The sequence below is a fragment of the Mandrillus leucophaeus genome, unplaced genomic scaffold (assembly GCF_000951045.1).
Source record: "Mandrillus leucophaeus isolate KB7577 unplaced genomic scaffold, Mleu.le_1.0 Scaffold463, whole genome shotgun sequence".
In the NCBI taxonomy this organism is placed as follows: domain Eukaryota; kingdom Metazoa; phylum Chordata; class Mammalia; order Primates; family Cercopithecidae; genus Mandrillus; species Mandrillus leucophaeus.
Window position 1 is genome coordinate 621664 of NW_012104954.1, and position 17700 is coordinate 639363.

The 17700-nt window shown below is 51.0% G+C and overlaps 2 protein-coding genes and 1 pseudogene across 4 annotated transcripts in view; 1 reads left to right on the top strand and 2 right to left on the bottom strand.

The window, feature by feature from the left end:
- SYCE2 (synaptonemal complex central element protein 2) overlaps window positions 1–10437 on the top strand; it is a 19405-nt gene extending 8968 nt beyond the window's left edge. The window contains exons 3-6 of the mRNA XM_011994903.1: window positions 4902–5076; window positions 8864–9052; window positions 9410–9523; window positions 10133–10437. Coding sequence (XP_011850293.1) covers window positions 4902–5076; window positions 8864–9052; window positions 9410–9523; window positions 10133–10177 — 523 coding nt within the window. The 3' untranslated portion in view covers window positions 10178–10437. The remainder of the gene's footprint in view (window positions 1–4901; window positions 5077–8863; window positions 9053–9409; window positions 9524–10132) is intronic.
- The window catches only part of GCDH (glutaryl-CoA dehydrogenase), a 10534-nt gene continuing 2361 nt past the window's right edge, over window positions 9528–17700 (bottom strand). Inside the window, exons 6-12 of one of the 2 annotated variants that reach the window (XM_011994902.1) lie at window positions 16735–16905; window positions 13688–13817; window positions 13388–13604; window positions 12809–12912; window positions 12395–12520; window positions 11960–12120; window positions 9528–9826 (exon numbers count right to left, since the gene is read on the bottom strand). In XM_011994902.1, the coding sequence (XP_011850292.1) occupies window positions 9783–9826; window positions 11960–12120; window positions 12395–12520; window positions 12809–12912; window positions 13388–13604; window positions 13688–13817; window positions 16735–16905 (953 nt within the window). In that variant the 3' untranslated portion in view covers window positions 9528–9782. Of the gene's footprint in view, window positions 10052–11959; window positions 12121–12394; window positions 12521–12808; window positions 12913–13387; window positions 13605–13687; window positions 13818–16734; window positions 16906–17700 lie in introns of both variants that reach the window. The other variant, XM_011994901.1, reaches the window with a different exon arrangement.
- Window positions 15174–16002, bottom strand: LOC105550061 (annotated as a pseudogene). The gene has a single exon (XR_001007645.1). The product of XR_001007645.1 is annotated as a 40S ribosomal protein S6 pseudogene (transcript).

The window sequence follows — 17700 nt, forward strand, 5'->3', positions numbered from 1 at the left end:
GCCTGTAGTCCCAGCTACTCAGGAGGCTGAGGCAGGAGAATGGCATGAACCCGGGAGGCAGAGCTTGCAGTGAGCCGAGATTGTGCCACTGCACTCCAGCCTGGGCGACAGAGCAAGACTCCATCTCAAATAAATATATAAATAAATAAATATAAAAAAAGGTAGAAATGAGAGGATTTTGAGACAGGATGTGGAGGGACAGAGAGAAGCCGGACTCTAGGCTTGCTGCTAAGTTTTGGGCTTGGGAACCAGGTGGCTTTTTATGTCATTCACTAAGGGAAGGGAAGATGAAACTGGGTTGCCAGGGAGATGATGCTTTTGGTTGTGCAAATGCAGAGTTTCAGATGCCTTTGAGACAGCCATGTGGGGAGACTGGGAGGTTTCATATATTCTTGGGAGCTCAGGGGAGAGGCATGGGCTGGGATGATAGAATCTAGATGATAGAATCCGAAGTGTGGATGGTAATGGAAAGTACTTGCAAGTCATTTATTTATTAGCAGCACACTTACTGCTTCTCTCATGAGGAGTAGGTACTGAAGATACAAAGACAAAGGAATGAGACATGGCCCTGGCCCTTCAGGAGACTACAGGGGAGGCCAAGGTGTAGACAGTGACACCGTAGGTGCTGTGTGCACCGAATCCAGCCAAGGAACACTTTCCGGAGGAGACAGGACGTAGGTGGGAAAGGGGACTGTTCAGGGATCCCATGCTACGGGAATGAATGCCTTTGGAGAGTAACAGCCTGTGCACTGTGGAATGGTGGCTGGAATATTAGCTGCAGGGGCCAGCAGGGAGGAGGCATGGAGGCCTCACTGCAGAGCAAGTGTGTGATTGAGGGTGTCTGGGAAGAAGACAGCAGAGGCCCAAGCACAGACCCCTGGGATACCACATGTCAGGAGTAGCAGGGAAGGGTGGTCAGCAGTGCTGGCTGCTGCCAAGAGGTCAGCATGTTGGTCTGAGATGTCTACCGCTGTAACCACAAGGTCATGGGGACTGGTAGGAGCTGTTTCATTTGAGAACCGGGGTAGGAATCTGATTGCAATGGACTGAAAAGTGAATGAGGGGTAAGAAAATAAGCCCAGGATGGCTGGGTGTGGTGGCTCATGCCTGTAATCTCAGCACTTTGGGAGGCTGAGGCAGGTGGATCACGAGGTCAGTAAGCCGAGATCGCGCCACTGCACTCCAACCTGAGCAACAGAGCAAGACTCCGTCTCAAAAAAAAAGCAGAAAAAGAAAAAGAAAAGAAAAGAAGCCCAGGGTGAGACCCTCCTCTCTCTTTAAAAAAAAAAAAAAAAAAGGCCGTGCACAGTGGCTCATGCCTGTAATCCCAGCACTTTGGGAGGCTAAGGATCACGAGGTCAGGAGATCGAGACCATCCTGGCTAACACGATGAAACCTCGTCTCTACTAAAAATTAGCCGGGCGTGGTAGTGGGCGCCTGTAGTCCCAGCTACTTGAGAGGCTAAGGCAGGAGAATGGCGTGAACCCGGGAGGCAGAGTTTGCAGTGAGCCGAGATCACGCCACTGAACTTCAGCCTGGGCGACAGAGCGAGACTCCGTCTGAAAAAAAAAAAAGCCCAGAAAGTGTAAGCAGCTCCTTCTAGAACCCTGGCCTTGATGGGGAGGAAAGAGGGAGGTGGTTGGCTGGGGGAGACTGGGTGGGGAGGGAGGGATGTATTTGTGTGTTGTGGTTGTTTTGTTTGTTTGAAACAGGGTCACCCTCTGTCGCTCAGGCTGGAGTGCAGTGGCGTCATGTCACCTAGGCTCCAGTGCAGTGCCATGATCAAGCTCACTGTAGCCTCCACTGCTGGGCTCAAGTGATCCTCTCACTTCAGCCTCCTAAGTAGCTGAGACTACAAGTGCACGCCACCACACCCAGCTAATTTTTGTGTTTTTCGTAGAGATGGGGTTTTGCCATGTTGCCCAGGCTGGTCTCAAAACCCTGAGCTCACGATTCACCTGCCTTAGCCCCTCAAAGTGCTGCTATTATAGGCATGAGCCCACTGTGTCTGGTTCAGATAGCTGAAAATTATTTTTCTTTATTTTATATTTTTGAGACGGAGTCTTGCTCTGTTGCCCAGGCTAGTGTGCAGTGCCACAATCTCGGCTCACTGCAACCTCTGCCTCCCAGGTTCAAGCGATCCTCCTGCCTCAGCATGCCTAGTAGCTGGGATTACAGACACATGCCACCATGCCCAGGTAATTTTTGTATTTTTAGTAGAGATGGGGTTTCACCATGTTGGCCAGGCTGGTCTCAAACTCCTGACCTCAGGTGATCCACCAGCCTTGGCCTCCAAAAATGCTGGGATTACAGGCATGAGCCACCATGTCTGGCCAAGATTTATTTTTCTAAGTAGTCAGTAACCTGCTTGTGGACACAGCTGACTTTAAGGTTTTGTGTGACCTGCTGCATTCAGGAACTGCTCTGTCCACACCTACAAGGCTTGGCCTTTCAGAACTGGAGGACCTCAGAGGCCGACGAGGAAATGTAAGATCCAGGAGGGGAGTGGCGCCTGAGTGCCTTAGTAGGAAGCAGGATACCAGCTGGGAAGTCAGGCCTAGTGGGTACAAAGCCCAGCTCTACCATAGACTGTCCTCCACCTTGAGAAGGTGGTGTAACCACTCTAAGCCCATGTCCTCAGCCATAAAGTAAAAAGAACAGCAGACGACCCGAGTGTGGTCGTGAGGCTGCACGAAGAAAAGGCATGTGGCTTAGCTCAGTGCCGGGAACATGGCTGAGGAAATATTAGCTGTGACTCACAGGGACAGCTCTACCTGGCCAGAACCACTAACTGATCAGACATCAAACAGGTCAAATAAACCAGAGAATCAGAAGAAGAAAAAATATGTCTTAATTTAAAATACCAATGGGTTGCCTTATCAGATCACAGTATAAACTTTATTCACAATGCATTACCCACAATTTTCAGTTCTGTTTTAATTTAATTTATTTTTGAGATGAAGTCTTGCTCTGTCGCCCAGGCTAGAGTGCAGTGGCACGATCTTGGCTCACAGCAGCCTCTGCCTCCCGGGTTCAAGCAATTCAACTACCTCAGCCTCCTGAGTAGCTGGGATAACAGGTGCCCGCCACTGTGCCCATCTAATTTTTTGTATTTTTAGTAGAGATGGGGTTTTACCATCTTGGCCAGGCTGGTCTCGAACGCCTGACCTTGTGATCCACCCACCTCGGCCTCCCAAAGTGCTGGGATTACAGGCTTGAGCCATCGTTCCTGGCCCCAGTTCTGTTTTTGAAGCAGAGAACAAAACCTTGGCAGAGCAATCTATATGCAGAATTTTTCTAGATTTTTATGATCTTTGCTTCAATTTTAGTCATCTCCCCCATACCCAACCGAAGTTCCATTTTATTACATTGAATATTATGAAGTTACATAACATTACATATTACTCAACATTTTTCATTCTGTTTAGCTTTTTAGACAGCTGTCACTCTTCTGCCACTATTTCACTGGTTAACACAATATTTGAATTATATCATTAGTTACATGTACAGCATGGGATCAACAACTTTTTGCTTGTGTGCACATTTCTTTAAATGCTCTTTAAATATAATTCAACAGGTATTTACCTCACCTGGTGGGAGCAAGGAGGTGCAAGTACACTGTAGCCCTAGGTGGTGAACATCACCCAGTAGGTTTGGAAAGGGATGCAGCAGGTTAATGACAGGAAGGTCACTTAAGAAAGCATCAGGCTGGGTGCGGTGGCTCACCCCTGTAATCCCAGCACTTTGGGAGGCCGAGGCAGGAGGATCACTTGAGGTCAGGAGTTCGTGACCAGCCTGGCCAACATGGTGAAACCCTGTCTCTACTAAAAGTACAAAAATTAGCTGGGTGTGATGGTGTGCACCTGTAGTCCCAGCTACTCGGGAGGCTAAGGCAGGAGAATCGCTTGAACCCAGGAGGTGGAGGTTGCAGGAGATTGCTGATTACATCAGTCAGGCACAGTGGCTCATACCTGTAATCCCATTTTGGGAGGCCAGAAGTTTGAGAGCAGCCTGAACAACATAGTGAAGCCCAGTCTCTATTTAAAAATTTTAAAAATTAGCTCTGCATGGTAGCACGTGCTTGTAGTCCCACCTATTCAGGAGGCTGAGGTGGGAGGATCACTGGAGCCTGCAAGGTTGACACTGCAGTGAGCTATGATTGTGCCATTGCACTCCAGCCTGAGCAACAGAGCAAGACCTGTCTCTATAAAAAAAAAAAGGAAGAAAGAAAGAAAGCATTGATACTATTATTGGTATTCCAAAGAAGCGAGTTGGTGTCATAAAATAACAGTGGGCTTTGGGGTCAGACAGACCTCCTTGGTCTGGAACCTTGTGCATATTTAGTCGTGCGTCTTGGTCTGGTTTCTCAGCTATAAAATGCGGTGCCATTCTCATCGTTCAGGGCATGTGTGTGAATGGAATAACCTAGGAAGCATGCCTCGTATCACCCATGGAAGGCAACAATGTGGGTCCCCTCCCACCATGTAGCTCTCTCAGATCAGCTGGTCTTGGAAGAGTCTGGTGCTGATCTCAGTGTCCTGTACTTTTTTTTTTTTTTTTTTTGAGATGGAGTTTCGCTCTGTCACCCAGGCTGGAGTGCAGTGGCATGATCTTGGCTCACTGCAACTTCACCTCCTGGGTTCAAGCAATTCTCCTGCCTCAGCCTCCCAAGTAGCTGGGACTATAGGTACATGCCACTGTGCCGGGCTAATTTTTTGTTTTTTTTTTTTTTAGTAGAGACGAGGTTTCACCATGTTGCCAGGCTGGTCTCGAACTCCTGACCTTGTGATCCGCCCACCTCGGCCTACAAAGTGCTGAGATTATAGGCATGAGCGACCGCACCCGGCCGCATCCTGTACTCTGTGAAGTCAGGTTTCTTGCCCTTGTGTCGCCATCTCCAGTGCCAGTTGCCAGCTGACAGTGCTGGAAGGGAAGTCGGGACTCTACTTCTCCTCTCTGGACTCAAGCATCGACATCCTGCAGAAGAGAGCCCAGGAGCTGATCGAAAACATCAACCAGAGCCGGCAAAAGGACCATGCGCTCATGACCAACTTCAGGAACAGCCTGAAGACCAAGGTGACAGACTTCACCCAGCGAGAGGGGGGATTCCTTATGCAAAAGGGGATGGAATGAACCACTGATGAATGTCTGTTGTACACCAGGCACGGTGCTAGGCCATTCACAGACAGCACAGGCGATCCTCCACGTATGATGGGGCTACATCCCAATAATCCCATCGCAAGTTGAAAATGCTATAAGTGAAAAATGTAGTAAGTTGAACTGTAGTAAGTTGGGGACCATCTGTATCTCAATTTACCCTTAGAATAGTCCTACAGTGAAGAGATTGGACCCATTTTATAGATAAGGCTTGGAAATGAATGATTTGCCTGATGAGAGAGCCAGGCTGAAGGAGCAGGGCATTGGATACCCTCCTGCCTCCAACACCCAGCCCTCTTACTTCACACAAGGTCAAGCAGCCATGGGAGTAGGGGGTCAAGGCATAACTTGCATTGTCACAACCATATGTCCAGCAGAAGCCATCGAATGGGCTGTGATGGGGCAGTGGAGGTTTTTCAACATGCCTGGGGCTTACGTCTTGCAAAAGCTAGTGTGATGTTCAGGTCTTACATGAATGGTTGCGCCTGATGCCTGTTCAAAATATATAATGGGGGGACTAGGCACAGTGGCTCATGCCTGTAATCCCAGCACTTTGGAAGGCTGAGGCAGGTGGATCACTTGAGGCCAGGAGTTAAGAGACCAGGTTGGCCAACATGGTGAAACCACATCTCTACTAAAAATAGAAAAATTGGCTTGGTGCAGTCACTCTGCACTGCAGCCTGGGCCAGAGAACAAGATTTTGTCTCAAAAATAAATAAATAGGGGCCAGGTACAGTGGTTCACGCCTGTAATCCCAGCACTTTGGGAAGCTGAGGTGGGGGTATCACAAGGTCAGGAGATGGAGACCATCCTGGTCAACATGGTGAAACCCCGTCTCTACTAAAAATACAAAAATTAGCTGGGCCTGGTGGTGCGTGCCTGTAATGCCAGCTACTCGGGAGGATGAGGCAGGAGAATCGCTTGAACCTGGGAGGCGGAGGTTGAAGTGAGCTGAGATTGTGCCACTGCATTCCAGCCTGGTGACAGAGCAAGACTCCATCTCAAAAAAAAAAAGAAGAAGAAGAAGAAAAAGGAGACTGCTTCTTTCTTTCTGGTTTTCTTTTTTCTTTTTTTTTTGAGACAGTCTCGCTCTGTTGCACAGGCTGGAGTAGCGGCACGATCTTGGCTCACTGTCTCGAAAAAAAATTAGCCAGGCAAGGTAGCACATGCCTATAGTTCCAGCAAACAAACAAAAAAATACATAATGGGTCATGTGAGTGGGACAGCTTGCTGATTCTAGGTGTCTTGATGACAGATTATTTTCTTTTTTCTTTTTTTTTTGAGACAGTCTCGCTCTGTTGCACAGGCTGGAGTAGCGGCACGATCTTGGCTCACTGTCTCGAAAAAAAATTAGCCAGGCAAGGTAGCACATGCCTATAGTTCCAGCAAACAAACAAAAAAATACATAATGGGTCATGTGAGTGGGACAGCTTGCTGATTCTAGGTGTCTTGATGACAGATTATTTTCTTTTTTCTTTTTTTTTTGAGACAAGACTTGCTGTTGCCCAGGCTGCAGTGCAGTGGTGGAATCATAGGTCACTGCAATCTTGATCTCCTGGGCTCAAGCAATCCTCATCTCAGCCTCTCGAGTAGCTTGAGACTATAGGCATGCAACATCAAGCCCGGCTCACTTGTTTTATTGTATTGTATTGTTGTGTTGTGTTGTGTTGTTGTGTTGTATTGATTGGGTTGTGTTGTATTGTTGTGTTGTGTTGTGTTGATTTATAGTTTTAGAGGTGGTGTCTCACTCTATCGCCCAGGCTTAGAGAGCAGTGGCACGATCATAGCTCACTGGAGCCTCAAACTCCTGGGCTCAAGTGATCCTCCCACCTCTGCCTCTTAAGTAGCTGGGACTACAGGTGTGCACCACCTTGCCCAGCTAATTTTCTTTAAACATTTTTTTGTAGAGTTGGAATCTTGCTATGTTACCCAGGCTGGTCTTGAACTCCTCACCCCGCTGCCTTGGCCTCTAGTAGAAAAGATACAAAAACATTTATTTATTATTATTTTTTTTTGATACACCACCCAGAGGCCACTTTGTTGGATGCCTCTTCTATTCTGTGTACTTTCTTCCTAACCTGGCTGAGCTTGTCCTGTACAGTTCTGTGACATGCATCCCTAGGTGACACTGTCATCATCTGAACATCATAGAGTGAATTTACACAAACCTAGATGGTATAGTCTACTACACACCTAGGCTACGTGGAAGAGCCTATTGCTCCTAAGCTACAAACCTGCACACAGCTTGTTACCTGTTACCATACTGAATACTGTAGGCACTTATAACACGATGGTATTTGTGTATCTAAATATATCTAATCACAGAAAAGGTACAGTAAAAATATGGCATTATATTCTTATGGGCCATCATTGTATATACAGTCTGACATTGACCAAAATGCCAATATGCAGCACACGACTGTATATACTTTTGCCTGTTAAAAAAATTTAACAGGCCAGGTGCGGTGGCTCATGCCTGTAATCTCAGCACTTTGGGAGGCCGGGGGGTGGGGGTGGATCACCTAAGGTCAGGAGTTCGAGACCAGCCTGGCTAACATGGTGAAACCCCATTTCTACTAAAAATACAAAAACTTAATTGGGCGTGGTGGCGCTCGCCTATAATCCCAGCTACTCGGGAGGCTGAGGCAGGAGAATCCCTTGAACCCAGGAGGCAGAGATTGCAGTGAGCTGAGATCATGCCATTGAACTCCAGCTTAGGCAACGAGAGTGAAACTCCGCCTCAAGAAAACAAGAAAGTTTAACATATAGGCAATCTGACCCCCAGTCACTGCACTGGGTTTTAGTTTTTGGTGTTTTTCTTTTCTTTTTTTGAGGTAGGGTCACTCAGGCTGGAGTGCATTAGTGTGATCATGACTCACTGTAGCCTCTAACTCCTGGGCTCAACTGATCCTCCTGCAACAGCCTTCCGAGTAGCTGGGACTGCAGGTGCCTGTCAGCTATGCCTTGCTAATTTTTTTTTTTTTTTTTTTGGAGATGGACTTTCACTCTTGTTGCCCAGGTTGGAGTGCGATGGCATCATCTTGGCTTACTGCAACCTCCACCTCCCCAGTTCAAGCAATTCTCCTGCCTCAGCCTCCCAAGTAACTGGAATTACAGGCGCACGCCACCATGCCCAGCTAGTTTTTATATTTTTAATAGAGATGGGTTTTCACCATGTTGGCCAGGCTGGTCTTGAACTCCTGGCCTCAAGTAATCCACCCACCTCGGCCTACCAAAGTGCTGGGATTACAGGCATGAGCCACCATGCCTGGCCTATTTTGTCATTTTCTTTCTTTCTTTTTTTTTTTTTTTTGAGACGGAGTCTCACTCTTGTCCAGGCTGGAGTGCAGTGGTGGAATCTCGGCTCACTGCAACCTCCACCTCCTGGGTTGAAGTGATTCTCCTGCCTCAGCCCTTCTAGTAGCTGGGATTACAGGCATGTGCCACCATGCCCGGCTAATTTTTGTATTTTTAGTAGAGACGGGGTTTCACCATGTTGGCCAGGCTGGTCTTAAACTCCTGACCTCAAGTGACCCACCCGCCTCTGCCTCCCAAAGTGCTGGGATTATAGGCGTGAGCCACCATGCCTGGCCTATTTTGCCATTTTCATAAGATAAATTACAGAAATCTAAGAAACCCACTTAACACATATGTCTTGTGATACCTCTTGTTTGATTTTCCAAGAACACATCTTATTCTTTAAAAGGTTTCGGATCTGACAGAGAAATTAGAGGAGAGGATCTATCAGATTTATAATGACCACAACAAGATCATCCAGGAAAAGCTCCAAGAGTTCACCCAGAAAATGGCAAAGATCAGCCATTTGGAGACAGAGCTCAAACAAGTCTGCCACAGCGTGGAGACTGTGTACAAAGACCTGTGTCTCCAGCCTGAGGTATGAGGAAACTCACATGGGGGGCGCTGCCTGAGGAAGAGGACAGGGATGGCCCAGCCAAGAGTAAATGTGAACAGAAACCAGGCACCCAGCACTGACCCCACCAGGCCACAGTCCCTGCAAAGCCCCTGGTGCACTTACCATCTTGTTTGTGGTCCCCTATAACATGGTGTGTCTGAGCTGAGAAGCCAACCCGTTGTCATGTCCCACTGTTGTATGAGCAGCTCTGTGGTGACAGAAAGGACAAAGTCCCCTGCACCCCTGCCACTCAGAAATCATCCCCTCTGCCCACAGCCCTGAGCCCTGCAGCCCTGGCACAGCCTGTCACTGCTAACCTGGGTTTCTTTTTCACACCAGAGCCTAAGACTCAGACGGGGGCCAGACCACTCTAGGGGGAAGTCCCCACCACGTCCCAGCGACTCACAGCCCCCAGACGTGTTCGTTTCTTCCGTGGCTGAAACTACTTCTCAGGTGGTTACCAGTAAACTGGCCTGACACCTTGGGGTCAGATGTGCAGCTCTTTATTTTCCTCTCCCTCACTCCGCTCCAACACCCAGCATAAGGCACTACCCCCAGACGGGAGGGACGGAGGGCACACTGTGAACTCGGTGTGAGGGGTCGGCTGGAGCAGACGGAGTTGCTTCAATGTCACTCTCCTCTCAAGAAAAGCTGCTATTTCAGGGTAAATGGAGTCTGTTCTCATCCATGGTTAAAAGTGGATTGAGACGCTCTACAGAGAATTCCATCTTCTTTTTAAGGAACACATCCGAACGACTTCAAAGGGAAATTTTGATATTTAAAAATCAGTGTCTCTCACTTCCCACGCCATCCGCCACCTCCCTCTCAGAGCATGGCGCTCCTGCGGTCCAGCCAGGCCTCTCTCCAGAAAGGGGCTTCAGAGTTTTGGGCCCCTGATGGGGCGGGCTCACTTGCTGGCCGTGAATGCCTGGATTCCCGTGATAGCTCTCCCAAGGATCAGGGCGTGAATGTCATGTGTACCTGGACAAGATTAATATAGAGTTGGTTTGGAGTCTTCACGGCTCACAACTTCCTTTAAAATGAATTTTAATGTCCCCCCAGGCCACTGCTTCAGAAGAACAGACCCACAGAGATGGTGAATGCTGACAGCTGCCGGGAGACTCACGCCTTAGTGACAGCCTCCAGAAGACTGTGAGGCCACCATTTGGGCCACACTGAGAAATTGTTTTTCATGGTTCTTTAATGCATCTTGGCAGAAAAAAAACCAAAAACCCAAAGCTCCTTGTGCTGAACTCCCAAAACATAGCAAGTCCATCCCCTGCCGTGGGCCCAGCCTTCATGCTCCCCACCCTTGGCAAGTTCTCCTCACCCCCAGGCCCACAGTTTATTAAATGTTTGATTTTCAACCTGGCCACGCTTCCTTGCTGCAGAGGCTAAAAGCACCCCTGAGCTCCAGAGAAACACAGCAGGCCCTTTCTTACCCTTGGGAGGGACGGGAGGGACAGCACGTCGGAAAAGCAGTCACTTGCCTCAGCTGACCTCTGCCCACCTGAAGCCACCTCTCCCAGAGAAGAGGTTGCTTCTCCCACACCTCACGCCCTGGTGTCTCATCCTTTGCTCCTCCCCAGCTCCATGGAGCAGAAGGCAAGATTGTAGCCTCCTTTTTAGAGCCAATTCTGTTTACTTCCTAAAGTACAAACCTATTTTTTTTTTGTTTTGTTTTTGAGACGGAGTCTCGTTCTGTTGCCCAGGCTGGAGTGCAGTGGCGCGATCTCGGCTCACTGCAAGCTCCGCCTCCCGGGTTCATGCCCTTCTCCTGCCTCAGCCTCCTGAGAAGCTGGGACTACAGGCGCCCACCACCACGCCCGGCTAATTTTTTGTATTTTTAGCAGAGACGGGGTTTCACCGTGTTAGCCAGGATGGTCTCGATCTGACCTCGTGATCCACCCGCCTCGGCCTCCCAAAGTGCTGGGATTACAGGCGTGAGCCACTGCGCCCGGCCTTTGTTTCTGTTCTTTTTGAGACAGTCTCACTCTGTCACCCAGGCTGGAGTGCAGTTGCACAGTGATCATTGCTCATTGTAACTTCTAACTCCTGGACTCAAGCAATCCTCGCACCTTAGCCTCCAAAGTGCTGGGATTACATGTGTGAGCCACTGCGCCCAGCCTGTAAAGCACCAAATCTGACTCATGCCATCTCTGCATAAAACCGTCTCACGGCGCCCTCTGCTTGTCCTCAAGGTCATTCTCACACTTGTAGGATCCCGCCACCCACCAGCTGCCAGATAGAGACAAGATCTGGGGCTGTGGCACAGGGAAGGCACCCCTCCTGCATTTGCTGTCCTCTCTGTCTGGAAGCCTCTCTGCCGGCGGGGGGGGTCCTCATACCTCCCTCTGTTCCTGCATAGTGCACACTGGGTTTGCACTTTATTTTTTTAAGTATCTTTTTCCACATCTGTCTTCCCACCAAGCAAGGGGTTCTGGGCCGCCATGTAAATCACCATCAGTTGCAGGGTGCAAACACCGTCATCTGAAGATGACTTTTGTCTCTTAACATAAAATGGAGCGTTGAGTCCTGCGTGTAGCTTCGCTCACACCCACCAGCCTGCTAGGAGTTGGGCCTCACCCCTGGGCTGCCTTCGGAGCTTACCTGTCTCAGGAACATTCCTCATCCCCAGCATGTGGGAGAAAGAGCTGGGAGCCCCTCGCAAGGCATGATGGGGCCTCCATGTGGTGCATGAAGCACTTCACTTCCATAGTCCCTGTGTAAGCAACTCCAGATGAGGGACAGAGGGGTGAGGTTCGCCCCAGGTCACACTGTCACTTAGTGATAGGTGGAGTCAGACTCAGGCCTGTCCCCGTACCACCTCGCTGTACCCCCACCCCAGACACTGAGGCTGCAGTGAGCCCTCTGAGGTCCAGCTCCCACCTTCGTAGGTGTTCACAGCCTCCAAGTTCATGGCGTGCCGGATCACGTGATACTCGTCAGAAATCCCATTCCCCCCCAGCATGTCTCGGGCCTGGCGGGCGATGTCCAGGGCTTTCCCACAGTTATTCCTCTTCAGCAGAGAGACCATCTCGGGGGCAGCCCTGGGAGCAGCATATGAGGGTAACAAGGACTGGGGATCCTGGCATCCCGATGCCCCAAGCAAACCTAGCCCGGGGTGGGGATTCCCTGATGCAGCCAAGCTCCCAATGAGGGACCAGTGGGGCTGTCCTCAGCCCAGCCCATCAAAGACAAGAGGGAGAGCAGAAGGTTCAGGTCCCCGGGGCCACCAGGCAGGAAGGACCTTTCTCTCCAGGAAAGACACAAGGTCCTCCACCCACAGCTGCCGTCCCCCAGCCCCCGCCACACAACCCCTACTTGTCCTGGTCCTTCAAGCGGCCGAGCTGCAGGCAGGCGTGAAGGCCCAGGGTAATCTCAGTGAGCATGTCTGCCAGCTTCTTCTGAATCAGCTGGTTCCTGGCCAGCGGGACACCAAACTGCATCCTACAGGGGCAATGGCAGGGTAAGGGTGAGGGGAGGTCCACTTTCCCACCCCGTCCCTGTCCTGGGGCCCCCTGCTCCAGGAAGCCTCCCAGGCTGCCTCAGTGCCCCCGAGCTCACCCTGGCCCTGCTGTTGACTCAGCCCATGACTGCTCAGAAGGACGTCACTGGTCATTCCAGAGCAAGGAACTCAGGCCTGGTGGGTGGGGGCTGGGGAGTCACCCATGGGGTAGAGAATGAAACCCAAGCTGCCCCACAACCCCAGGGGATCTCACTGCAGCCCCCACACACCTGTCCAGGGCGTACTGCCGTGCTGTGTGCAAGCAGAACTCCGAAGCTCCAAGCACACCCCACGCGATGCCGTACCGGGCGTTGTTCAGACAGCCGAAGGGACCCTGTAGGGTTGAGATGGCACCTCAGCCCCACCCAAGAGACACCAAGAGTGCCTATGTAGAACCAACTCTGAAGCAGGGAAAGCCTCCTCCCCAGCCACCCCACGCAGGGGGTTCTCATCACAGACGGCCCTGGCACCGACGCTCGGTGCCTGCTCACTTGGTTTGCACACAGTCCCACCCAGCCTGGGATCTGGGTTCCATGCTCAGAGCTAGGAGGCTGATGGATGCCAGAAGATGCACTGTGAGTCAAACGACTGAGCTGGTTCAGGCCCATGTGTCCCGGGCAGAGCCGGGATGAGCGAGACGGTCACCAAACAGGGGCAGTTTTCAGCACATCAGTGAGTCCGGCTGAGTAAGAATCACCGCTGTGTGGGCTCCACAGGAACAGGGAGCTGCGTCCCCAGCACGGAGCCTGCCTGACAAAGCCGCACCCGCAGGTGACCCAACACCCATTCCCAAAGTGGCTGCCACTCACCCCCAGGCTGGATGCACCAGGGAGCACGTTCTCCTCTGGCACCTCCACACCATCCATGATGATCATGCCTGTGGCTGAGGCCCGCAGCGAGAACTTGCCCTGGATCCTGGGGGCTGAGAGACCTCGCATCCCCTTCTCCAGCAGGAAGCCCCGAATGCAGCCATCTTCACACCGAGCCCACACTACAAACAGGTCGGCCATAGGCGAGTTGGTGATCCTGGGGATGGAACAGTCGGTGAGCGGTCTGACCAGCGTCCCTTTGCCCCTGTTCACCGCCTGCCTACTGCCTAGACCCCTTACCAGGTCTTGGTCCCGTTGAGGGTGTAGCTGTTGTTGGATGAGTTGTAGCGGGCTCTGGTCTCCATGCTGCTGGGATCACTTCCGCTGTTGGGCTCTGTGAGCCCGAAGCAGCCCAGGAGCTCTCCCTTGGCTGCAGGCACAAGACAAGGTCACATGGCTGCCTGCTCCCCAGTACATCCCCTCACTCAAAAATTATCCTTGTGGCAGGACGCAATGGCTCACGCCTGTAATCCCAGCACTTTGGGAGGCCGAGGCGGGTGGATCAATTGAGGTCAGGAGTTCGAGACCAGTCTGGCCAACATGGGGAAACCTCATCTCTACTAAAAATACAAAAAAAAGGCCGGGCGCGGTGGCTCAAGCCTGTAATCCCAGCACTTTGGGAGGCCGAGGCGGGTGGATCACGAGGTCAGGAGATCGAGACCATCCTGGCTAACATGGTGAAACCCCGTCTCTACTAAAAATACAAAAAAAAACTAGCCGGGCGTGGTGGCGGGCGCCTGTAGTCCCAGCTACTCGGAGGCTGAGGCGGGAGAATGGCGTGAACCCGGGAGGCGGAGCTTGCAGTGAGCCGAGATCGCTCCACTGCACTCCAGCCTGGGCGACACAGCGAGACTCCGTCTCAAAAAAAAAAAAAAAGCCAGATGTGGTGGCGTGTGCCTGTAATCCCAGCATTCAGGAGACTGAGGCAGGAGAATCGCTTGAACCTGGGCAGGAGAGGTTGCAGTGAGCCAAGATCATGCCACTGCACTACAGCCTGGGCAACAGAGAAAGACTCCATCTCAAAAAAAGAAAAAAAATCCAGCCTGACCAACATGGTGATACCCCATCTCTACTAAAAATACAAAAAATTAAACCAGGCGAGGTGGCTCACACACGTAATCTCAGCACTTTGGGAGGCCAAGGCGGGTGGATCACTTCAGGTCAGGAGTTTGAGACCAGCCTGGCCAACATGGTGAAACCTCATCTCTACTAAAAATACAAAAATTAGCCAGGCATGGGTAGCAAGCACCTATAATCCCAGTGACTCAGGAGGCTAAGGCATGGGAATTGCTTGAACTGGGGAGCCAGAGGTGGCAGTGAGCAAAGATGGTACCACTGCACTCCAGCCTGGGGGACAGAGCAAGACTCCGTCTCAAAAAAGAAAAAAAATTACCCTTGCCCCTGAGTCAGGCCTCATAACTAAGTTAGGTCTGGCCCTGCTTTCAGGAGACAGGTTACTCCAAAGTCATGATCACAATGTCAAGATGAGGAGGGGAACCCAGGGAGTCAGGAAGGAGTTGGCCAAACTGGAAGGGCGTGAGGAGTTAAGCAGGAGGAGGCTGTGGGGAACAGCAGTGCCAGGAGAGGGAACAGATGTGCGAAGGACTGGCGGTACTTCTGGAGAATTTCCAGGAGCTAAGTCTGGCTGGGAGGAGCACATGAGTGGCCAGAGAAGAGGTGGGAAGGTCAGCAGAGGCCTGGTTACATAGAGCCTTGTGGGTTTTTTTGTTTGTTTGTTTTGTGAATCTGATCTTATTTATTACTCAAAAAATCTTACTTCTGACTGGATTCAGACTTAGAAGTAGAAGCTCGCAGAGAGGACAGTCTGCGTCTCTTTGCGATTTGTCCCTGGTGCTTCTCCTTAGCCTCCTTCTTGGCCAAAAGTTTAGCATATTCTGCAGCCTCTTCTTTATTTTTCTTAGTACACTGCTTCTTCCGAGCAATACGCTGCTGTTTGTGCTGCAGGACATGTAGAGTAACGAGACGCTGAATCTTGGGTGCTTTGGTCCTAGGTTTCTTATCTTCTTTGTTTAAAGGCTTTCTTACAACATACTGGCAGACATCATCTTCTTTAGAGAGATTGAAAAGTTTACAGATTCTGCTAGCTCTACTGGGCCCCAGGCAATGAGACACTGTAGTATGAGTCCAGGAATATCCTTCTCTCCTTTTTGTTTTTTAAAATAACCAAGTTGAGAACGCTCAGATTGGTATCTGCAATGCAACCACGAACTGATTTTCTCTTTCTTTCTCCAGTTCTCCTGGTCTGTAACAGGAATGCCCCTTACTCAGTAGCAGGTGGACACGTCCGTGGGTCAAGACACCCTGCTTCATGCGGAAACCTTGTTTTGTTGTTCCCACCACTGATTCGGACCACATAACCCTTCCATTCTTCACCCAGAGCGTCAGCAGCAACTTCTGTGGCCATACGCCTCTCATAAACAGTACAAAGTTTGCGTTCATCGTCCACTTCAATGAGTTTCTGGCAGCCAGTGGCTGGGAAGGAGATGTTTAGCTTCATCATGAAGCAGCTGAACGCCTCCGAGGCGCCATGGAAAAGAGGGTCAACGTCCGCTTAGCTCAGGCCACATAGGCGCTTTCCCTTTTTCTTTTTTTTTTTTTTGAGACAGAGTCTCGCTCTGTCGCCCAGGCTGGAGTGCAGTGGCGCGATCTCAGCTCACTGCAAGCTCCGCCTCCTGGGTTCACGCCATTCTCCTGCCTCAGCCTCCTGAGTAGCTGGGACTACAGGCGCCCGCCACCACACCTGGCTAATGTTTTGTATTTTTAGTAGAGACGGGGTTTCACCGTGGTCTCGATCCCCTGACCTTGCGATCCGCCCGCCTCAGCCTCCCAAAGTGCTGGGATTACAGGCATGAGCCACCGCTCCTGGCCCTTTTTTTGTTTTTTAATAGACATGGGGTCTCCTTACGTTGCCCAGGCTGGTCTCGAACTCTTGGGCTCAAGGAATTTTCTCACTTCACCCTCCCAAAGTGCTGGGATTATGGTGTGAGCCACTGCACATGGCCAGCAGGGACCTGGTGGACTTTACACTTTGGGCTGGGCTGGGGAACATAGAAAGCGTAGGGAGATGATGGTGGTCACAGAGGGGGACAATTAGGCTGGCCAGGGATCAGATCTCCAGGTGAAGCCCAGGGTCTGGCAGGGGGTCCAGGTGGCCACTTATGCTATCTTTGATAGGGACAGAATAGATTCAGGGGACAGCCCCACCCTTGAGTTCCAGACCTCAGGGACTATCTTCCTTCCACCAGGCCCCATGGCCAGCCACTCACCCAGCCGGGGCAGGTACTTCTGCCGCTGTTCCTCGCTGCCATAGGCATAGATGGGGTGCATGACGAGGGAAGACTGGACACTCATCGCCGACCTGTAGCCACTATCCACCCGCTCCAGCTCTCGGGCCAGGAGCCCATAGGCCACAGACGAAACCCCAGCACAGCCATATCCTGGTGGCAGTAGGAGGGGAAAGCAGGACAATAGAGAACACGGCCCTGCCCAGCTAGGACCCAAGAGACAGGGCGGGATAGGGACACACAAGGAGGCAGGCACCAAGCTGGCCCTAGCTGAGGTTTATTCATTTCATCTCCATAGCCACTTTCAGAGGGTGGGACAACAGCCCCACTCTACAGACTGGGAAATTGTGGCTTAGGGAAAGAAGGGGGCTTTCAGTAAGGCAGGAGGATCGCTTGAGACCAGCCTGGGCAACATAGTGAGACCCTGTCTCTAAAAAAAGAAACAAAGGGGCCGGGCATGGTGGTTCAAGCTTATAATCCCAGCACTTTGGGAGGTCGAGGCGGGTGGATCATCCAAGGTCAGGAGTTCAAGACCAGCCTGGCCAACATGGTGAAATTCCATTTCTATTAAAAATAAAAAATTAGCTAGGCGTGGGGGTGCGCCCCTGTAATCCCAGCTACTTAGGAGGCTGAGGTGGCAGAAGTGCTTGAACCTGGGAGGAGGAAACTGCAGTGAGCCAAGATCATACCACTGTAATCCAGTAATCCAGCCTGGGTAACAGAGCGAGACTCCATCTTAAAAAAAAAAGAAAAAGAAAAGGGCCGGGCAACGGTGGCTCACACCTGTAATCCCAGCACTTTGGGAGGCTGAGGCAGGTGGATCACCTGAGGTCAGGAGTTCGAGACTAGCCTGGCAAACATGGTGAAACCCCGTCTCTACTAAAAATACAAAAATTGGCCAGGCGCGGTGGCTCAAGCCTGTAATCCCAGCACTTTGGGAGGCCGAGA